The 24,694-nt window shown below is 38.2% G+C and overlaps 1 protein-coding gene across 2 annotated transcripts in view; it reads right to left on the reverse strand.

Moving 5' to 3' along the window:
- The window catches only part of LOC148358502 (chloride channel protein 2-like), a 158,259-nt gene that overhangs the window by 16,381 nt on the left and 117,184 nt on the right, over positions 1–24,694 (reverse strand). For both annotated transcript variants that reach the window (XM_088345397.1, XM_088345396.1), the window contains 3 exons: positions 22,763–22,953; positions 20,950–21,061; positions 16,972–17,045 (listed from right to left, as the gene is read on the reverse strand). In XM_088345397.1, coding sequence (XP_088201523.1) covers positions 16,972–17,045; positions 20,950–21,061; positions 22,763–22,953 — 377 coding nt within the window. The remainder of the gene's footprint in view (positions 1–16,971; positions 17,046–20,949; positions 21,062–22,762; positions 22,954–24,694) is intronic.

Here is a 24,694-nt window from a genome sequence, read left to right on the forward strand (position 1 = left end):
CACACAAGATATGCTCTGATTTACTGTAGTTCACATTAAGAACCAAATATTATCAAGTCTTCACCTTCTAAATTTCCAACTCTGGGGTGTCTTGGGTCCAATTTCAAATTTTACTTGTTTAAAGAAGGGATAACGAACCTCTTGGCAATATTTTGATTTACTGGGATGAGTAAAACATTTTCACTATGTAATAATAGTGATTGCATAGTGATTTTGAAAAACAATTAACAGCAAAATACAAAAATAAGACAATCACTCATATGTATCTATCTAGCTAGCTAGCTACCCTGGTCATATCCCCCGAGATGGGAGACCGACAGCAAGACAAACACATACACAAAAACAAAGAAAATAAAAAAGGGAAAAACTAGCAAAAAAACACACACAAAATCTTTTTGGGACCATGGCCAACCCAAATGCCCAAACACCTATACAAGTTAAGCACCTTGGCACCCAAGTTGGTCAAGCTTTCGTCCCTCCAGATAAAACGGGACACAAGAAAGCAGCCATGTCACTCTGGTCAGGGTGACACAACACACACGGTTCAACTCAGGGCCAGACAACTTTCACTGGTTTACCTCTACCGCATCATACAAGTGCCCTGCCCATCCCCTAGAACACGTCTAAACATCCCACTATCCTTTTACAACACCTCTCCACTCTTTCCCATCACCAACCAATATTTACTAAACTTCCCTAAATGCACCACTAGCGCGCAACTGCAGGCTCACAGCAATTTAACAAGTTGAGTGCTATATTTAGGGCTAAACAAAATACAGACAAGAAGAAGAGTGCATTTACCAGTGGCACAAACATGCAATCGGCACAATCTGCGCAAAAGGTACGAACGTTACTACGATGCGTACGCACTTCGTGTGCAAAACCAGTCTGTCTTCCTGGTGTCAGTGATTTAAATTACGCAGGCACGGGGGAGAACATGTAAACTCCACACAAGAAGGTTTGATCCCATGACCTCAGAACTTTGCTGTATACATGCTAACCACTAGCAAAAGCTGATTTTTCATCGCGTTTGATTTCACTGTGTGAGATTTGATGATTTGATCAAATTTATGAAATAATGCCAGAGCCTGTGTGCCATATCACTACAAATATATCACTTAAAACGTGTCTCTCTCCCACAGTCACTTAAGAGTGTTAAGGCTCATTTTGACTGTCAATTTTCTCCTAACTAATGGTTTCAAAACAAGGTGCGAGCAAAGGTATTTTGTAAAAATGACACAAAATACTGCAAACGAGAAAGATAGACTTATTTACCTTGGGCGCAAACGGCGCAGGGCAAAGCAAAGGGAGTAAGTGAGCTTCGTCCATCCTACCTCTCAACCAATCAAATTGCTCTAGGTGGTCTGCTGGTATTTTGGTGGTTTACAGTTTGTTCAATGGGTTTTTGTCAAAGTATCTCAACAGTAAACATAGATTGTTTAATGATGTTCAATATATATTCCTTGGTGATGAGACTTTGCACTATATACTATAATGGACCGAGCCTTTAGAAATTCCAGTTTTCCTTTGTATGGTATTCGACTTTGCTGAAACCTAAAGTGGAAGAACACAGAGAATTTTTGCACGGGATGCATTCCACTTCCAAGCCAGATGTACTCATCAAAAGAGCCACGTGTTTCAGATTCCTGCTGTAACGGAATACAGTTACATTTTACAGTTACTCTCCAACCCTACACATAAACAACGTCTTTCCTTGTGGAAAACACCAGCCATAGAATGTGCAGTAAGTAATGATCTGGCTAAGGTGGGCGTTTATTTACTCGAATTCAATGTGTGTGTTAAGAAAAAAAAAACAAACGAAAAAAAAAACGGGAGGAAAAAGTACGTGTAGCCCCGGGGTTTGATGGGAGCCTGAGCTCATTTATCCTCATCGCTGCAGTGGATGACCTGTTGGTAACCTTAGCAACTGCAGCCGCTGGGCAGGATGGAGAGCGCTGTTGTGGCGTTACGCAAGCAGGGGCAGTTGAGTTACGGGTTGGTGGGACGGCACAAAAAAACCCCGTACTTTATTACCGATTTCTGGTGAGGCGAAGCAAAAAAAAAAAACCATACACTTTATTTCTGCTGTCTGGAAGATCACTCAGAGACACTATGCAAGGCCACTTGGACTGTCACAATGGCACGCTCGCGAGGGGGTAAATAAAGATTGTCACTTAAGTATGAGAAGTCAAGAGAGAATTGAGTTCGAGGCTCCATTGACAAACATAAGGGAAGATCTTTTTTAAATGGTTTTGTGTATTCATAACATAATAGGTGGCTTATTTTGGAATTTTTTTAGGCATAGAGAAAAAACCAACAAGCACTAATTAACAAAAGGCTAAAATAACATATTTGCACTGAAAAAGCTGAACAAAACTATATCAATTAAAATCTGTATGGTTTTGTGTGTGACTTATAGGCTCCAAAATGGTTTAACCGATTTCCTTGAAAATGTATACGGTTGAAATTAGGGCTCCGCGAGTGCCTTTAGCTAAGTTTCTTCTCAAGGCACCCCTAAATAATATCAACAAAATTGACAAAGATCTGCTTTAGCGCGGTCATATCTTGTGGCCTTTTGGCAGCAACCACTCCAAGCAGCCAAATCCAATCTTCTATCGGGTCGGGAATGCCTGGTCATTTTGTTTGTAATACATAGACGTGCAAAAGGGTGTAGGCTGAAGCGGACAGTGGAAGAATCACCAAAGGAGAAAAAAAAAAAACATACACAGACATATAACTAATTCAATTGTGCGTGTATTTGTATTTCTATGTCACTTATAGGCTCTAAATTCCGGTACCGATTTTCTTGAAAACGTACACAGTTGTACTTTACTCCTCTGCAAGTGTCTTTAAACGGTAAATGGTTTGTATTTATATAGCCCTTTTTAAGTTACTGAAGATCTAAAGCAGTTTATGATGCTTTCCACACCCATTCTATCACACACTCACACACCATTAGTGGCGACAGCCATGCAATGCGCCTACAAGCTTATAGCGGGCATTAGGGGGTTCAGTGTCTTGCCCAAGGACACTACAACAGTTAACTCATAGGAACTTGCGACCTCTCTTTTCCGAGACAAGCGCTCTACCGCCTGAGGTACTGTCGGCCCCAAATAGATTTAATGTAAAGTCACCCCAATAAATACCAACAAAATCAATTAACATCTGCTTTTGTGCGGCTTGCTTTTTGTGAGTCTCTAATGCCCTCTGGCGGCCAAATTGGTACTGCAACACACCACTCTAAGCAGCCGAATGTAATCTTCTATCGACCCGGTTTGTTTGTCTTTCTTAAAATTTAGAAGATGCTGTTGTGGAAAAATGGAAAAAAAAAATGTTATTTTGATAATTTCCTATCTACAAAATATCCATAACAGGATAACTACTAGTAAGTTATCGTCTTTCTATACCTTTCTATCTGCAACATACTGCTTTCATAAGCTATCCATAGCTGTCAAACATTGAAAATCATATTTCAGAATGGATAAAGAGAATTTTCTCATTATACAAATGTTTTTGTAGTAGCATTTGAAAGAACAGTTTATTTTTTTTAGTCAAAAACTGTTCTTTAAGGGAACGTGTGTAACATTTAGGGCCTCCTGGAAGGTAAGAAAAATTGATTTGAATAATTGGGAAAAATACATGAACTATCATACCAGTGTTAATTTTTATAGACATTCATAAGTCGAAAAGTTTGTATTTCTTTTGTCACTCTTAGTCCCTGTTTGTCTGCCATCTTGCCAATATACTGTAGTCATTTGGCACGGGTTTTGTTGGAGGACACTGGAGTGTCCGGAGGAAACCTTAGCAAGCACGGGAAGAACATGCAAACTCCACACAGGAGGTTCGATCTTATGACCCAAGAACTGTGCCGCAGACGTGTGAACCGCTTATATTTTTGTAGTTTATATTTTTATTTAAGTGGGGATATTTTAATATCTCCTCACATTATTGTGATATTTATCGCATCTTGTGGTTCATGGATATTGTTCAGTCACATCCAATCAGGGACTCCTATACTAGGCTAGGCTTCTAGAGGACACAAGCACATACACACAAACACACAATGATCAGTTGTGCAAGGAAATTCAAAACATTAAGGTTAGTACCTCGATTTAGCAGCATGCCATTTGAAGTATAATATCAAATCTGTTAAAAACAAATCACTAATTTGGCTAATGCAGAATCAATACAAGTACTGGCGATAATGCTTACTAAGAACAATTCAATTTGCAAAAGTTTTGCAGTATAAGATTATGTCATGTACGTGACTTGTCGAAATTGCATTAAACTAGCATCAAAGCCAAACAGGCCATTCAATTTAAGAGCACTTACTATCTAATGTGATTATATTTACAACCACAACTTTAAAGGCTCGAATCAAATTATTGCAAGTTTTCCATTCAAGTTGCAATGCTGATTCTGCTGCTTTGCAGAGGGTGTATATTAATTCAACCGGAACAGCAATAATCAATCATTAGATTTGACGTATGTATTTTTAAAACGATATATGAAATCTCATGAACTATTAAGGTCATGTTGATTGTTTTCATCTTTGTTGCCGGTATAGCCATTGTGATAGCAAAAGAAAAATAATGCAGAAAAGCCATTGCAATATTTGTTCCTGATGCTCACTCTTCTACTAATGATGTTTTTACCAAGCGAATGGCGAATACCAAATAGTCCAAATGGGAAACATTACAACAGTAATCACAGGCAGGCAATTAGCGGCTGATTTTGCTGCTACTAATGATAACTTCTTTGCTCATCATTCACAAATTCTATTACTGCCTTCCCACCAGATCTGATTAGTAGGCAGTCTTTAACACTACTGTTAATGGTTTTGTACTTAATACAATGACGTGGAGAACGATAACAGTTAGCTGTGCTGCATTTCTTTTCTACGTCATTCGCTAATATCCTGAAGTAAAAAGAAAAAAACACATCATTATACTATTTGGTTTGGATTGTCTAACTCGAGTATCAGAATTTAACAAAATTCCATTGTTTAAATGCGACACTTATACAGGGTTCTTACACTCTTTTCATGTCCAAATTTGAGCACTTTTAAAGCTAATTTTCCAATTTCTCCAGTACCATTAAATTAAAAAAATCAGGTGAGAATGATTTATTTTGCGGAGCTACAAATATATCTGCGATATATATGTTTCTATGTTTGATATTGTGTGTGCACTTATCAAGACATAAGCTTCAGATCTTGACTAAACTGCAAATATATTTGTGGATCTGAACGATCCGTGAGTAAATCTTTTTTTTTTTTGTACACGAATCTCTCCCCAAAAAGGTGTTGGGTAAAATTGACTGGAAAATATAGTTTACATTTACAGTTGCAGGAAGTCCTTCCCATTACAATCCTTAATTTTTTGGCGTGTCCATCATTGATAGGTAATCCTTGCACTAATATACATTTCACAGTACCCTTCTTTGATATGGCATGCATCTGTTCTCTTGGGCATGACCCATAGGACAATGACATACAAACTAACGTCAGCTGTCGTTAATCACGAGGGAAGAAGTAATGCAATGATTGCAAAGCAAAGCCAACAGAGAGCAGTGTCGGCTTCATTTTTAAGCATAAGTGTTGAGAAACATGGCATCAATTTTAAGCATTTACAAACACTTCATACAAAGCTTAGGCACTTTTTAAACCTTGAAAAAAACAACATTAAAATTCAGGCATTTCTTAAGATTTCAACACCCGTTGCAAAACCTGATAACAAGTGATCTGTGAACAGTGTTCCCTCTAAGCTGCACGCGTGCGCACTGCTCGCACATGCTCAGCGCACAAGAAAATCTAGCCAGCGCACAAAAATGAGGGCTCAAAATTACTTTTTAAGAAGCGACTTAAGTCAAAGTTACAGTGCATGAAGGTAAAAATACACGGGATCCCCTGACGTTGTGTCCTAAATGCGGTATTTTGAAGTCGAATGAAGTTGAGTAAAGTTAGTAGAGTATGTCGAGAACCGGCTTCTTCGGCTCGGCTCACTAAAAAGGAACCGGCTCTTTCGGGTCCTAAACGGCTCTTCATGTTGTTTTTTTGTTTCTTTAATCCCAACATGACCAAATATTAAGTAAAATTATGCACAAAATGACTTAAAGGAAGGGGGGAATAGAACAAAAAAGAAAAAAATACCAAAATGAAAAAGTAGTGAAAAGCTGAGATAAAAAGAAACAAAAGGAAGAGGAAAAAAAGAAGGAACATTTTTGAAAAAAGCCAGAAAAATGAAAAGAAAAATGTAGGAAAAAAGTAAATAGAGAACAAAAAGAAAAAAGGAACAGCTCAGAAAAAATAAACACAATGAGACTTTTGTTAAAGGAAATTAAAAAAAAAAAAAGTAGAAAAAAACACAGAAAAAAGAATAAAAACTTTGTGTTGCATTCAAATAATTTCCAATTATATCAAGTGGATCTTGTTGCCAACATTGTACTTCCACTAAAAAAATGTGATTAAGTACAGTTCTGTATCTTACAACCGACTAAAGCCCACAAAAATGTTAATATTATGCGACAAAATATATCAGGAAATAAAAAGAAATGGATATCTTGTGAAAGAATTGTAAGAACAAACGACGTTTGTAGGCCGTACAACCTTTGCAATAGTACATGAGTCAATTCATTCAAAAGAGAAAAATAATTTTGCATTGCCGGAAACTCAGCAAAATGTAACTTGATGTCAAGTTTTGGACATGTTTGATAATTAATTATCTTGCCACATTTGGGATTATGGTGGCTCACTGTTGCTCACCGACTTTGTGTGAACGCTCAGACCCGTGGAAAATTAGAGGGAACATTGCCTGTGAATTTTATTTTTTTTTAATAAAGAAAGCTAAAGCAGTTAGCAAAGGGCAGGGTTTTTTTTGTGCTTTCAAAAGTGAGTCAAATCATCCAACGTGGGGGCGGGGGAAGCAAACAAAAACAAAGAAAATGCTGAGTCTACGAGCCTTCATAAATAAAATATGACAACATTATGAAAACTCAATGAGGAGAAAAATGTAATAATAAGAAAAGCAAAACTCAAAGGCTGCGCTGCATCAGTTCCCTGAAAAAGACTACTGATGTCGTTTACCCTGCATCAATATTTCATGAGCAAAGATAGAGTGAGCGGAGGAAGCGGGGAGGAGGTGTGAAGGCTTTTGAAAAGTCATAAAGATGGACGAAGAGCGTGAAGCCCTGACACAGCTAAATTCCCGAACAAACAATGAGAAGAGTGAGGAACTCTGAGCAACTAACTTGATTTCTTCCCTGTCATTAGGGAAAAACAGGAGGGTGGAAAAATACGTTATGGCAAACTCATTCGTATTCTTCACCCTGCATAGAATTCAAAACGAAAGCTGTTCCCTGCATCAAAATTTGACAATGTTAAAGAGACAGTGTGTAATTTTTACTGCCTGCTAGTCGTAGTAAACAAAATAATCGATTTGTATACGAGGCAGAAATACGTAAAGTATCGTACCAATGTTCATTTTTATAACTAAAAAATCATAGGTCGAGATATTTGTATTTCTTTTACGTAGTGGAATCCATGTTTGTCTGACGTCCTGTGAACGAAAACCAGTGCCACAGAGCACAGTGTAGCAGCATTAGATAAACGTGCCATCTGGTGGTCAAATATTGCACACTGGGGCTTTAAGCAAACCCGGTTGGTTATACAGAGACCCCTCGCTGTGATAGGCTGGGGTATGCTCTCAGTCAAAACAGTAGGGGGAGGACACACAAGTCACTTTGTTCACCAAAATAAACTGGGAAGCGTGGCGAGCGCTAGCTTTTAGCGGCTCGTTACATTGATAAGAAATTCCAAATTTAAATCTGACTCTGACGAAGTCAGAAGAGCGCAAAGAAATCACCAGCGGGTGCTCCGTGGATTAAATATCAGGTTTAGGAAGCAACCAAGGCGGCGTCGGGGAGAAGGCTATATCGAAGTTGCAGGTCCTGCCTATTGTTACGGCTAGGCTAACAACTCTCTTAACCCACCTCTGCTGAGCTTGTATTTTACCTACACCAGATCCATTACCCATGCAACATATGACTTGGAGCTAGAACTTGTGGGAAACTGCTACGTTCTCTCAGACTCTTGTACTTTAATCATCACAGACACCTGGCTGGAATCGAGGTTACCCGTTGCTAGTGTGCAGCTAGCCAGCTGCTTTCTAAATAGCTTTCTTGGACTAAAAGGTGAAGTCCTCAAATTTCGTTGGACTTTTGTATCATTCAACTGCAATTCTGTGTTTTTATTTGTAGATCTATAGTAGTTATTTTGTTGCAGTCATTTATTGTCAGTCGGTAAGGACGTTATCTCGAGGTAAGTTTGACCCTTAGGGGCTTTTATGAATGTGCGACACTACATCGCGGATTTTTACTTTTTGCAGGGGGCTCGGGTCCCCGTTAACCACGATAACTGTATTGAGACAGAAGCAATCACCCAATGAAACACACCCACACACTGGCGCCACAAGGCTTTGTGACGTATGACTACATTGTCTGGCTGCAATGACTAATATGCTTCAAAGCCCACTTAACGCATCCCTATACAAAGTAATAATGTGTTTTTTTACAGTGTGCCTATAATTGGTACTCCCTTGATTTGTTATTCTTAACAGTCAGTGGCAGATGCCTCATTGTGCAACAAGCAAAAATACGTTTGCATTTTCATTAAAAATGTCATCAACGTGACATCATGGACATATTGTGTTATGTTTGTGACAAAGATATGAACACTTTTTCCAGAAAGAGTCGAAGGCAGGAGAGACAAGAAAAATATTCTTTGCAAAAATAAGTAGTAACGGGGGAAAAAAAGGCTAATTGTAGCTGTATGGTTTTTGTTATTATAAAATATAGTAATCCTTGGTATAAGCACAATTTTTAACAGTATCGAATACGCTTGTTCATTAAAACAACTTAAACAATGCAAAACTACTACAGGTTTAAACTACTTTACAGTTAGTTTGGTCACAGTATACACTGCAAGGGTCTTAGTGCGCTCTATAGTTTATGTCTATTCTCTTGCCATGTTGTTTTTTTTGTCCTTACATTGTTGATATATTGTCATAAAATGGTCCATTTGTCCTTATATATACATTTTATACTGTATGTATATTTTTCTTCATTTTTCTCAATTTACATGAACACATAACACAATTAAAAAATAAATATGCATTTTGATTTCATTTTTATTGTTTTACTAGAAAACATACACTAAGTACATTTGTTATTTTATCAGGAAAACAATCGGAAAAGGATTTAAATGAGGGAAATGCATGAAATAAGCAAAACAACACTTAGGTAGTATTAATACGCCAAAGTATATTTCAACAAATAAAATAAAAACATTTTAAAGTATTCTTTTTGTTATTTTACAAGTGTGCAAAATGATTGTGTTGTCCTTATTTTCAGGACCATATTTTGAAAATGTAATGGTACAGTACTCTACAAAAAGCTCTTTGAGAATTTTTGCGATTAAGGGCTGAAGAAATAAACATGTCTTGACAAAAACAAAGTTAAAAATGTAACACTTAAATAACACTTAACATAAGGAATGACATAAAATTGGGAATATCTAAAATGAGATACATTGTACGCCAGTGTGGCATTTATTTGGTGAAATGTTTTATAAAATCCCTAACGATCATTATTAGAAAAACTGACGATAAATTGAGCTAATAAAACGCTTGCAGCAACGATACAAGAGGCTACTTGTTATTTTTTGTGCGAAATTAGTTGTCAAATGTACAGCATATAAAACTGTACACTGTATCAATCAGTGAAATTGAAGTTGTGCTTGTTTTACCTCTTATTCTAGAAAAGCATGAGTATTTTACTGAGAGGGCCAGATTTGGTGAAGTAATTCCTCAGTAAGTGAAAAAACTATTTTTAACATTAGATAACAAAAACCTTAACCAACATTTCTTCCTCGAAATTAGGGACAGTACTATAGAGCACAGATTAGCACAAAATAGAACATTGTTAATTGTAGGAAGAATAAATATTAAAATGTGCAGGCTGTTCTTGAGTACAGAAGCTTTCCTGCTTACGAACATTCGAGTTACGAAATACGGCAGATACAACAATTTTTTGGGGGATGTCGAAAAATATCCGGACATTGCTGTATGTTAGATTTTGTATTGTGTACAGTACTGTAGAGCTTCTTTCTGCGGCTACCAGCGGGTGGCGCTGTGAGAGCTCACCCAGCAACCAACGACTTCCTATTCCTGTCACAGCCCCAGTTCGTGTGTAAACATACTGTACTGTATATCCAGCAGAACTTTGACATATTTGATGTTTAATATCTCATGCATCCATTTAATACGGTTGGTGTAATGTGTAAAGAAGAGGCGAGCCGTTTCTTTTTAAATGAAAGTGGAATAAGAAAGATTGATGCGGTTGAGAAAATGGTTAGATCGCTTTTTTCAGCCACTTTTTTTTAAGTCTTGAAGCTCATCTTCCAAAAGTTAGTTAAACTTAACTTTTTTTTAATAGAGTATACTATTTTATGAAATGTTTATTTCTTTCATACAAAACAATCCAAGTTACTTATACAAGCCTTAAATATACTTATATAAACCTTAAACATACAAAACATAGCACTGAAGCAACATACGAACAAAGTCAACTTACGAACGACCGCCCGGAACCTCGGAATTCGTACGTAGGCAGCGTCTGTAATTACTTTGTAATAATTGACTCCTTCTTTATTGCTTTAATTGACATTTAAAACATGCAAACTCCACACCGGAAGTCAGAACCTAAAATTCCAAGTACCGGACCAACAGCCAGATAATTAATATGCACATGTAGGAACTGCAGATTTGACACTGGGTTATTTCTGTTTAACATTTCAAAAGAACGGGAATAATATTCGGCTCACCCCAAGGAAACCTCTTAGGCTGGGTGGGTTCTGCTGAAGGGAAAGGCATCCATTTTATAAGATAACAAGTGATTTACTCTATACTGACATGATCACATGTTTAATGATTTTTTGATTCGTCTCGTCATCGAGTTTCATCGTCAATGCAGATGTTCATAGGATTGTTTAGATTTAAAATATCATAATAAAATCATTGATTTCTATCCAATAAACACCAGAACAATTGGTCATTGAAAAGGCTGCGTTGCCGTTTCAAAACAAATGTCAATGAACCTCACATGCATCATCTTTCATTACTCAAGGGATTTCTTATATGTTTGTATTCAAACATGCCTGGATATGATTCTGCCATTATAATACAGTAAGTATGTACAGTGCTTTGCAAAAGTATTGGCCACCCATGAACCTTTTAAAATATTGCCATGTTTCAGGCTTCAATGTCATGAATAAAATACAACAAAATACAAAATATAATAACACGTGACACACAATTGGGAAAATAAACCAAATTCATTCACAATTTTACATTGTGATAAAAAATAAAAATAATGGTAGATGTTGCAAAGATTTGAGCCCCCTTTGGATGCACACTTTGTGTCCTTTTTCTGGAATCCCAGCAACACATTTCTTGGGGTATGTCTCTACAAGTAATCCACATCTTGAAACAGAAATATTTGCCCATTCTTCCTTACAAAACAGCTCCTTGAGGTTTGATCGTGATAGTTTGTGCACATCGTCTTTCAGATCTTTCCACAAATGTTCTTTAGCAGCATGAGAACATGAGGCTTGTAGATAAAGGTCTGCTCTTGAAGGTGAGATTGGTTCGGTCCAGTATACAAAGGGCAGAGTTTCCACTACAGTTTCCTGTCAAGGTGTTTACACAAAAAGACCCTGTTTTGGCTGTACGTTGCTCAGAATTCTGTCATATGGGAGCTCATTCAATAATGTATGTTCACTGTTGAGATACTTGATGAGATCAATCCAGACAACAAACTGTAAACTCCCAAAAACACGAGCCAAGTACGCATGGCAACTTGATTGGGTGAGTGGTAGGAGAGGAAGGATTTGATTGGGTAGGTGGTAGGGGTGGGCAAGGCAGCACGCTTTCTCTGTCTTGCACAGGCTTACTGAGCTGAGAGGAGACACTGCACAGCTGGAGACTTTTGGTTTGCAGTATTTTGTGACATTTTTACAAAAGAACTGCTTGCACCTTGTTCTGAAACCATTATTTACAAGTCAGGTCAAGTCATATTTATTTGTAAATATAAGCCTCAAGTAACTGCAAGAGGGAGACCGGTTTTAAGTGGTATATTTGTTGATATGCATTATTATTATTATTATTTTATTAATTTAATCAAAATGTATTCCGTCTGGAGAGCGGTTTTGGGAATTTTGTTGAAATTCCATTGTAGATTTTGCTTTATATTAGGGTTGTTGTCATGTTAGAAGGTGAACCTGTCCTTATTGTCATGTCTCTTGCAGACTCCCATAAATTTTCTGCCAGAATCACCTTGTATTTGGCTCCTTCTGTCTTCCCATCAACTGTAACAATCTTCCCAGTCACTGCTAAAGAAAAGCAACCGAAGAGCATGATGCTGCCACCACCATGTTTGACAGTGGGGCTGGTATTTTCTGGATAATATGCAGTGTTATTCTTCAGCAAAACAAAACACTTTGCAGTTTTGGTCTCATCTGACCAGAGCACCTTGTTCCACATTTTATCAGGGTCTCCTATGTGGCTTCTTGCAAATACCAAATGGGCTTTATTGTGGTATTGTTTCAGGAAGGGCTTTCTTCTTGCTACTCTTCCATAAAGAGCAAAGTACGAATAATAGGCTGTGTATTCTTGCCGGTCATCAAACGTGATCATGGGCCACTTGGTTGTTTCCCTGATTAGTTCTCTTCTTGTTTGGGCCAAAAGTTTAGGGGGACGGTCAGCTCTTAATAGGTTTGCAGTCGTTTTATGCCCTCTCCATTTTCATATTGATTCCTGCACAGCGCTCAGGGAGATGTGGAATTGTTGCAAAATCATGTATCATGGATTTAACTTTTCCACAGCTTTATTCCGGACGAGCATGGCTTGTTTTTTGGTCTTCATATTGTTGTCTGTTTGCCAGTGACTCCTTAGAGAGACACCTGAGCCCATCACAGAGAAGATACATGTAACCTGAGACTTAATGACAAGCAGGTGCAATCTGTCCTTGTTAGCCATTTAGGTAGATTTTGGATCACTCGGAAGTCATTAGGGAACTTCTGGAATACAGGCGGCCATATTTGATTCTATTTTCACCTACTTTTCAGTTTTTTTGTCGTAGATAGCTTTAAGTTTGAAGCCTGAAATATGGCATTGTGACAAAAAGTTCTTGGGGGAGCCAATACTTTCGCTAGGCATCGTACAATGTGGATGCATGCACTGGGGCAGTCAATTCCCCATTTAAAGTATCTAATCCACAGAGCGACTTTCTCAAAACATAATCGGACTTTAAGTCACTCCAGAAAGGCGACACATACTCTGGGAGGCCGTCACTGATTGGACACCTCGGGTGACATTGTTGAAAGATGGGAAGAACGGCATGCCGAGTTTGAACAGCCTCTAACTTGAAAAAACCTGATCGCATCGTGACGTGAAATGAAAATTGTATGCAGTGTAGTGTTTTGGAATGCTTCAATTGGGTTTCGGCAAATACAATGATCGAAAAGGAGCAATTATCTTAAATGAGAGGAGTGATACGTCAGTCAGTGATACCGCAAAAACTCATTCTGAGTAATACACAGAAATAAATACCGTCTGCATTTCCAATTTCATCCTCCAGTATTTTACGGTAATTAAGGCGCACCGGGTTATAAAGCGCATATTCAAGTTTCTGGGCTATTAGGGGTTTGGGGGAGTGCCTTAAAATCCAGAAAATACGGTAAATACAGTGTTTTGTGTTTTGCCTGCTCTTTGCTTAAACAAAAAATGTTTATACATCTTAGTAAAACAGTAAATACTGTATTTCCGGCCTGTAAGACACACTAGTATCATGTCCACGCTTTTAAAATCAAATGAAAAACGTAACAAACCCCACAGATATTTGTGTTTACAGTTTACAGCAAGTACGAAATTTAGATTTACCTAAGCAGATTCATTCAGAACAGTGAAACATAATTTTGCTGGATTAAAATGGAACAGATCCAATTCTGTCTTGAAATGTTTTTAATCAGAGGTTTTTTAAAACCCTGATTTGTCACAGTTTCACCTGGACCCTAGCTCGAGCAATGCTGGGAATCAAATGGACTGAACTTTTTCAAGGTAGTGGAGTATTTCTAATGCTGCATTGTAGACATTTTTGTTTAGTTTGACTTTTGTTGTTTTTTATATCTTTTCTTTAGAACAAAAGTTTTAAAAATGCTCTCATTTTTGTGGGTGCTTGGTTTGAATTTGTTTGAGCACCCCCAAAAACGGGCTAGTTACGCCCAAGGGTAAAAGTTGACTGTAGATTGAAATATAACGCCATGGGGATTGCATCATTCAACTACATCCCTACCCCCACCCCTCCAGGGAACGTAGGAGCGCAGCAGTGAGACAAACCCATGTTTAGCATCCAATCAACCAAAGGACATTGCAATTTCCGAATGAGATTGCATACCTGTCAACATATATGTTTTTACCGTAAGTTTTTTGATTGTGACAAATTGTGCCTGCAGTATAAGTGTAGGCGGAGCTCATTGTGCATACCTCGGCTCTAATCCGGATTCTCTCAACTTCATCGTATATTGCCAATATTGTCGCGGTACTCTATATTGTCTGTCTTGCTCTGAGTAAATGGGTGGTGCGTTGTGGTTCAAGGTTTAATACTGCTTAATAGGGAGGATTTACAACCATTAATTTCGGGAGCAATCGACAGAATTTGAAATGTATGAGATCAAGGGATTATTTATCTCATAAGCACTTATTGAACACTTAAAATTAAAAAGTTACTGTAACTTTAAAGCACATTTTTTTTTTTTGCATGTTGTAGTTTACACGCAAAAACTGCAGCCACGATCTCTAGCAATAGCCTCTGGTAATGCTCGTGAACTGGATTTTTTTTCAGGGTTCCTACAGCTTAAGGCAGGTTAAATTCAAGACTGAATTGAAACTTTCCGGGCATGGTCCAAAGTAAGTGTCTGCGTCCCAAGTTTCTATGTGTATTGTGCGTAGATCTAAGACATGCGTCTTCTCTGAAAGGACCGACTGAAAACACATCACCGTATCGATAGTTCCGTTATTATGGATGTTGCCACGAAAGTAAATCAGTGAATTATTAAAAAGGCCAATCTAAATGTTCTTAGTCATACAAATATCAATCGTATTAATGTGTTCATATTTTTAAGACGTTCGAAAATTGGATTTAAGACATTTTATGCCAGTTAAGGCCTTTTTATTAAAATAATGAATTCAATGCCTTTTAAGACTTTTCAAGGAATCACTGGAACCCTGCTTTTGTATAACGAGGTTGATTTTTCTTCCAAAAACAACTTGTGTATCAAAATTCTTATGTTTAAATGTGCTAAAATAAACAAGTACCACTGTATTGACAACTGGAGGCCCACAGGTCTGACAAGTAGAGGCTGTTCAAAGGTCTATGGCACAACGGCAGAGATTGCTCAACGTTGCCCAAATCTCAAGCCATTGGCAAGCACAGCTATCTTTGGGATGGAATGACTTGCTGGTAAATATTTGATTGGCGGCTGAACCCGTTACCGGCGGAATCCTGGCATTTGAGATGCCCCAAATGGTGGAATCTTACCACAACGGATATCCGGACTCGTTTTGATGGCCTGTTGTCAGGAGACACGGGGCTCTCCACATTGTTGTTTTTCTTCCAACAATCAAGGACAAGTAGTCAACATTTAAAAACACGCAAAAAAAATAAAAAACAACAAACCTATCTGTAGAAAAATGTAATAAAGAAGGTGCACGTCCAATGGAAAATTATGGGGTTAATGTAACAGATTTTTCACACTACGGCGCACTGGATTATTAGGTGCACCCCCAAAAAATGCTTTCTTGTCATATAGTCTTCATATATAAGGCACACCAGACTATAAGGCGCATGAAATTGAGACTACACCGTGTTTAGTCGTGTATAACTGTTGTGCTCTTTGTATATATTAGTGCAACGATTGATCAGTCAATAAGTGTTGCTGATCTAAATCCCAAAGCATTGTATGCAACTGGAATCAAACTCAGGTCACAATCACTGGGCTAACTGTCATACAGATGACACACGAAAAACATGAAAGGTTGTCTCATTTTCAGGCTATTTTTACTCATGGTGCCAGAAAACACTGATTTGCATAGAGCATTTTTTCTGCATTCTTCAGCTGTGCTCCAGTAATGTTGCGGTTTAAAATATAAGCTTACGTAAAAGAGCTTTTATAGTATTTTGTTGAAATACTTTGTTTTTGACACTTATTGGTGAAGAAGTCGAGAAACTGTTTAACCTATCAGAATGCAGAACACAATGAACCATGCTAATCATGGTTTCTGGGAACACGAGTAAAACTGCTTGATAATGAGATAATGTCTAATGCCTTTTCATAAGTCATTTGTACTTTTGGGGGTTAGTTCAGTTTCAAATCTAAGTACATTCAATGTTTTGAGATATGGGTCAGCCATGTTTAATAAATTATCATTTATTGAGCAATAATGGTAGTATACTGTAAAACCTAGCATAGTAACACACATTTATACTTAATGTTTGCTTTTGCAATAGTATCCACAATATTCTGCAGTATATAATGAATACTTTGAAATTTAGTGTCCTAGTATTGGTTTTTAGGTGCGCCTTATAGTCTGAGGAACATGGTAATAAAAGTATTTGCAGTTTAAATTAGACAAACTTTTAAAGTATTACATAAATAAATGGGAAAAAATGTCTGTTCTAAGGTGGTTGGGACAGCAATGCATTTCGTAAGATTTCTCTGCTCGTGTGGGAGGTACTGTACTGTGGCGCGAGAAGCCTGTATGTGAGAGTGTGAAGAAAGTGTGAACAGCATGTGTCTTAAGCAACTGCGTGCTAGTGCGTGTTTGCTGTTGGGTGCGTTCAAGGACAGGCTTCGCTTACCTCCACGAGTTGTGCATCCGGACTGGCGCAAAACAAATTCTTCAGACTAGAGTTGGTTGAGTGATCCGGTGAGCCTGCGAGACCAAATCCCCAATGCTTTCACACAACCATTGATTCTACAGTATATTGATTAGTACTAGTAGCAAAATGAGGCAAAGTCCTATAATTAGGAATTTCACTTAACACAAATTTGGGTACAAAGTGCTTAAAGACCCGCCACAGGACAACAGGATAGTTTAAGGGATAATAGGAATTATTTAGTGCAGTGGTCACAAACTTGCGGCCGAATGATAATTTAAGGCCTTGGCCTTTAATATAAAAGTTAGAGGGACAGTGTGTATTTTTTGCCCACTAGATGTCGCTGTATTCTGTCGTGTGACCGAAAGCGAGTGCTAAAAGCACAACTGAAGAAGACAAAGTACGGACACTCAAAGGGACGAAAACGCACCTTATTACTTCTGAAAAGGAAATAAGTAAATAAAAAAGAATAGAAAAAAAAGAAGAAAAGAAAAAAGGACAAAACAGAAAAAAGAGAAGAATGAAAGTAAAAAAGTATTCCTCAAGAAAAAAATGAAAAGAAAAAAGAATATATATTTTCAGTGTTTTTTCTTCGATTACTTTCATTTTGTTTCTTTTTCTCTATACTATTTTTTTTGCTGTATTTCCTTTTCTTTTCTTTTTTATTACAGTTTTTCCTTCTTGCCTCTTTTTCTTACATCTTCTTCCCGATTATTTACTCGTTTTTAAAGGACATCTTTCCCTTCTTTTTGTCTTTATTAGTGAAAAGGCTGGGTAAAAAAATGAATGATAAAGGGTGCTTTTTGCTCACTTTCAGTCTCCTTAGTTGGTAGGCCTCTTTAGACTAAGTTTTGGTTGCACTACACTTTGAAACACTGTCTCTTGAAGGACAGCGGAACGTTTTTATCAGTGCTGTTTTTTTGAAAAAAGCCTATTTGGCCCGACCTCGCTCGGACCCTAGCTTCAGTGACCTTTAACACAATTGAGTTTGAGACCCCTGATTTAGTGCCTCCGAGTGGTGAAAGAAAAACTTAATCCTCTGAAAAAAAACAAAAACAATTATTGATTTAAAAAATAAGCCAAAACATATTGTAGAGCAAATAAGCCCAGCACAAAATTGACTTCCAAGTAACTCAGAACTTTGGAATGGATGGAACGACTGAGTCCCCTTTTGGACAGTTCCAATTCACCATGTACCATAATGAAATCTGATAACCCTAAGTTTTGAATGTAATCAAAACATCCAAGGCTATGTATTGATAAAATAATGTTCAGACCGTACGGAATTATGTCAATTGGAGGGGTATTCTCAAGAACAGAACATTACGCAAATGTCTCGCTTCTTTGCCTTTCTAACAAGTTTAGCAACTTCAATGACCCAATATTGTAAGTATGGGATCTCTAAGGGGCCGGTCACACAGACATTTGCGGCTGAATCACGGCCAGAAATTTCTGCCTTTGAGGCGGACGCTATTGGACGCATTGAGATCGCCATTCAGACGAGATACAGCGGTGCTTAACCCGAGGTCGGAAATTCGCGCGCGGGTGGCAGCGCGAAACTATTTGACGCTGCTCAATTATTCAGAGCGCGGGTACACAGCCTTTCACGAGCGTATTGAGGCTGAACCACGGTCAGAAATTTCTGGCCGTGAAGCAGATGCCATTGGGCGCTGTTGGACGTTTAGAGACCGCCATATAGACGAGATAAAGCAGTGCTTTACTCGCGGTCGGAAATTTTCACGTGGTTGGCCGCGCTCCAAACTTTTGAGCTGCTCAAAAGTTTGAGCACGTGTTAAACCGCGTGCCGCACACGTGGTCAACACGAGGAAATGACGCGGAACGACGTACTCTGGCCGCGGCCAGGGCGTGCTTACACATGGGTAGGACGGGAAATTTCAGCGGGTAATCGTGGGTGGAGCATGGTAATAGCATGTTCTGCGCCTGTATCGCGGTGTTATTACGTGAAATTAGCGTGTTACGCGTGTGACAGTCAAACGCCTTTCTCCGCGTATAAACAGCGCGAATGCCGAGCACACGTCAGGTGTGCTCGTGACGTCAAGGGGGTGAACATGGATCCCCGTCAGCGTAGTTTCTCTTCATTTCGAATAAATCTTTCGGTGCATTCGCAATGATCGTAGCAAGGCTTTAATGCTAGGACCTTAGCTTGGCCTTTTAGCTGAGAGTAAGAGTCCCGGCTCCTAAGCTTTGTAGCGTATTATGAACTGATCGACAATGGATAATGGATAATGAATAAAGAAGATAGATCAATAACTCTTAAACTCCATCCCCCCCCCCCCCCGTCAGCGTAGTGACCTCGTCTTAGTCCGTTTTTATTTCTTGACATTTTTTTTCAAGATAATTAGATAAGAATGATTCTATAGCTTGAAATCTTGATCATCACGGGACTGTGTCTAGTGCGGTTATGATTTCTACAGCCCGGTGCCGAGATATGGAACCCCTCGCAACTACAACCACTATAACTTCATTTTATCTCACTTTAAGGGAATGTGATGGCGAAAATATAACCAAAACTACTTCGTCTTGCATTTGTTGGAAATGTAATACAATTTAAACCATTCCGTCTTTGTTTTTGTTGTGAACTTAATCGAACGGTAAATCCTCCCCCCCTCGCGTGAACGCGCATTCTGCTGCGCTTTCGATCGTATCCTATATAAAACGCTTATTAAAACTATAAAGCGAGCTAATTATAACAATTGGGAGATCCTAGTCTATATAACGCGTTTATTTAAACAATAAAGTGCGATCGTATTCTACAAAATGCGTTTGTTAACGTGGATGAAAAAGTCACGCGAGGGGGTGGGGCGGTGTGGGCGTTGCGTAGGAGTCGGATTTGGGCACAACACCGGCTCGGGAGCTTTTATACCCGTGGTCCACACGAGAAAATGACGCAGAAATGACGCGATGAGGAATCGGAACAGTCGCCGGCGTGTTTTGCGGGCATACCACCGATGAACAGCGGGTTGGCCAATTTTGCGCATTTTCCATCGCGGGCAACCACGGGCAAAAAAAAAACGCAAAATTTTAGCCGTGATTCAGCCGCAAATGTCTGTGTGACCGGCCCCTAAGACCACGCCTGTAGAAGCATGATCAGATATCTAGGCCCACGCCCATAGAGGCATGATCTTGTCAAGCGTCTCTTGTCCATGTAAAAAGAGGAACTGACTGAGTTTTTTCTACTGTGTCGCATGCAGCCGCGCCACGCGGTCGTGTGGGCTTGCACTGTGGCCTTGACTCCAGCACATGGGTCATACATTTAGACCATATGGAGCACGAGATAAATCTCTCCGAAAAAACAAGTAAGAGGACGGTTTCAAATTTAACACAATGTTTGTTGGTTCTTGGTAATGAGCTTTTTTTTTCTGTACAAGGGAATCTCCCCAAATCGTCGAGCATTATAGCGGGAAACTTTCTTTTTGTGCTAGTAACTTTCCAGTGGTCGAAAACTCCCATGATCTCTGTATAGCATTGAAGCAACTTTCGAACAAATTCAACTTACAAACGATCGTCCGAAATCTTGTTCGTAAGTAGGGCAGCGTCTGTATTGAACTTTTGCACTATTGATCTGATGCACTTACATCTTAAACCAGCCTCCAAGCATTACCTTGTAAATATTTTTGCCTAGATATCCTAACAATGTTTATCTTATTTTTATCTTTAAAGTCTTTATTACGTATTTATCCTGGAGTGCCAAGTCTAATCCCGCTATAAACAATGTCCACTTTGTTATCAATTACGATGAGGTCACTATACAAGACAAACTGTGGTTTGAACGACTGGTTGACTGAAAGATAAAGGGCATGACTTTAATCTAGTGTGCATTACAAATAAATTGTGGGGGAAGATACGGGGCTTACCTGTCTAGAAACTCACAACACTGTAATGCATTTTACATTAAGACATATTAATATGTGTATTAGGAAGAAAATAACAGAAACACACCCATAGGAATATCTGTAGGTCTCTCAACCATTGAAGGTCTCTTCAGAGCAGGTTTTAAGGGCTTCTGAGGAATCGGCCGTGTAGGGCTGAATGACGATTCTTCAGTCGAGATCTGAAAACAACATTTACACTTGTATTATTAAACCAGGCGAGAAGGTCAGATTTAAAAATGAGAGAAAAAGACCAAAATAAACCTCAGCAGAAACGGATACAAGCTATACCACATTTTACTAAGCAGCTAAGGGAATATCAGATACATTGGGAATACTCCTGAACATTTTCTTGGCTGATGGTTTGGATAAAAAAAAAATCACATTAAGAGCCTTAAGAAACCCAGTCACTCAAGTGTGGTAACCAAGGCCGAAAACATATGTCAAAGTTGAAGCTCGGGGCCACATCCTACCCACAAGAAGGTTATCTTTGGCCCCTGCGGTGATCTGATTCATTACACTAGGAATCAATGTGTATTTGTTTTCAATGTACGTTACTTTTTTTTTGCACTTTATTTTTTTGTAAGTTAGTGAATGATAGTAAACTGCCATTATTTATTGTTTTAGGGTGATTTTAGCCCTCTTTCACGAAAACATAAGTTACTGATGGTGCCTGATGATACCGGCTTATTTTATTTCATGTTCAGGATAATGGGGATTTTTATATCAAGGACATGTGTCTTTTGTTCGACAGTATTGGCATATATTTGTTAGCGTTTTCAGTAGGTTCAATTAGGTTCACTAGACAATACATGTCATTTTAACACCTTTTCAACGTCGATTCATTTTTTAGTTGACTCTTCCGTAATTTGACTTTGTGAACCCTGAGCTAAGAGCTATTGCTCATAGTATGATAACATTTTAATGAAGCAGTTTTTTACATTCAATGTAGCCTTAGAAGAGTCTAAGAAACAAAAATGTTTGCCTCTTCAACCTGCTGCTGCCGGGGAAAAGACTGCAGAACCAGAACCAGCAGGCTCAAGGTTAGCCTCTTCCATCAGGCTGTCAGGACTCTGAACTTGCTCCCTAACTTACCCCCTCCCAGCCCTCTCCCCTATGCCAAATGAATGCAAAACTGCTCTGTTTAGATTTCATTCAAAACTTATGTATGTTTTAATTTTTGTATGCATACTTTTATATTTTTGTATGCACACTTTTTTTGAGAAAAAAAAGACGAAAAAAAAACAACCTTGCTGTTATTTGTTATTTATATTGTGCTTTATTTGTTGCATGATTGCATGCGGGAAATGTAGGTAATTTAATACGTGCTGTATGTTGTGCATATAACATATTTGACAATAACGTTACATTTGAAATTCTATTTTTCAGTTTTTGGAACTTTTTTAAATTAAAGACATTAAGTACTTAAATGTGCCCTACGACTGGCTGGCAACCAGTTCAGGGTGTCCCATGCCCGAAGATAGCTGGAATGGGCTCCAGCACCCCCGCAACCCTAATGAGGATAAGCAGTGCAGATAATGGATGGATGGAAGTACTTAAATGTCTGGCAGAACCTGCAGAACCACCCTAGAAAACCATGATGCTATCTGGAAACGAAACTATACTAATCAATCGTTTTTCAACCTCTAAGACACAGAAACATAAATCCCCAAAAATATAGTTTACATTTGTGGCTATTACACAAAATATTATGATAAAGCCGCTGTTTCTTTTTTAATTCAACAAACTTAAAACAAAAGATAAGCAAAATTATGTTTGAATAATACATTTTTTTCCTATTTATGACTTCTTTGCACTATTGTATAACTATAACAACAAATAGAATGAAACCCAGGTGTTTAGCGCTTATCATGACCTCTGACCTGGAATCGGACCTCCTGGCTCGCTCTTTGGTGGTTCTCCTCACTGTCGGAGCTAGAGACAACAGACAGGTGCTTTTTTGTCACTGCTGCACGCTCTTTGATAAAATCCATGCGTCGAGGGCGTCCCAGTTGCAAGGACAGCAGTGATTGGAGCTGTGCACGCTCAATGGAGCCCAATAGGATCATTGATGCTGTTTGGTAAATGCAAGAAGGAAAAAAGGGACGTCGGGTCAATAATGTAAAGGAAGGAGAGAAGCTGTCTGAACATTAAAGTCAATGGAGTTACAGGTAGACAGCTAAGTTCTATTACAGCACGGCGCAAACATATTCATATTCAAACTAGAATTGGCTTTATTGTCAGTGATAACAATGAAATGAACTGTTTATGAGAATGGACCTGACACTCCAGGATAAATATGTACTACAAGACTAGAGAGTGTGACGGAGAAAGAAAGAAAGAAAGAAAGGAAGAAAGAAAGAAAGAGAGACAGAGATACAGAAAGAAAGAAAGAGAGATTGAGAAAGAAAGAGACAGAAAAAGAAAGAAAGAAAGAGAGGGACACAGAAAGAAAGAAAGAGACACAGAAGGAAAGAAAGAAAGAGACACAGAAGGAAAGAAAGAGAGACAGAGACGGAGAAAGAAAGATATAGATACAGAGACAGAAAGAAAAAGAAAGACTGAAAGACAGAAAAAGACAAAGATAGAAAAAAAGAGACAGAAAAAAGACAAAAAGACAGAGAAAGACAGTCATAAAGACAGAGAAAGAAAGACAGAGACAAACAGGTAAGAATGAAAGAAAAAAGGAAACAAAGGAAGGAAGAAAAAAAGGAAAGAAAGACCAGGAAGGAAAGAAAAAAGGAAAGAAAGACCAGGAGAAAACCAGGAGCACAATCTGTAACATACTGCTTGAAAGAACGCAGATAAGGGAGATGATAGAGTTTAGATTAAATCTTGTACTAAGCTTATTTTAGACTGATATCAGTATTGGTTTAGGACACCCCAAGTGCACATTGAAAAAATAGTGTGAAGGTATATTGGCTCTCTAGAGTTGAACTATCATGAGAAAGTTTAAGCAGCATTTAAAGCTAGCTACCACTAACTTCCACAAATTACTACATAAGTTGGGTTTTTTCGTCTTTGGGTATCTAACAAAAATATCGCACCAAAATATTTTAGCTTCCAAGAGGCCTTCCTATGTAATCCAATAAGACATTTCTCAACTTTTTTTTGATATGATAGAACTAGATATTTTAAGGGGTTTCTAGTTTTCCATGTCAGCTTACTTGTGTTCACATTCTCACATAAAAAGTATACTATCTCACACAGATGTCAAATTTTATTCATGCCTATGCTTACTTTGCACAATGTTGCCTATTTTGCACTACCGCATATTGCACTAATACGATCCAAAACTGTAAGTAAACACCCAATCCATATATCTTCTGCCTCTACATGCCCCCACTTTCTTGTGAAATATTGTGTAATTTTTTTTTAATCCTTACAATTAAATGTGAAACTGGAGTGCAACGTCCAATTTCGTTGTCACAATATGTTCAACCCATTTTGTAACAATGATAATAAAGGTATATTCTATTCTATGACAGTAATTAGCACTAAGTGAGGTAATGACCGTTAAATAATCTTAACCATGGAGTATGACAATACACATCCATTGTATACACCCAACATACAACCACACTTGTGTTTTAACTCCCTTTTTACCAAGTTATGGAAGAACTGGCAGGATGTACATTAAAAGTAAAACAAATGGACTTTAGTCAAAGTTTAAAATTTGAATGATTTTTCCTTCAAGTCCATTCTGGTTAACACCAGGGTTGGGTAGGGTTACTTTAACTGGATTACTTTCAATGACTTTTGGATTACTCCAATACCATATATGCTAATAAAAGACAACAGAAAATAAATACGAA

This window comes from Urocampus carinirostris, chromosome 10 (assembly GCF_059441175.1).
Source record: "Urocampus carinirostris isolate Australia breed hairy pipefish chromosome 10, RoL_Ucar_1.0, whole genome shotgun sequence".
Classification (NCBI taxonomy): domain Eukaryota; kingdom Metazoa; phylum Chordata; class Actinopteri; order Syngnathiformes; family Syngnathidae; genus Urocampus; species Urocampus carinirostris.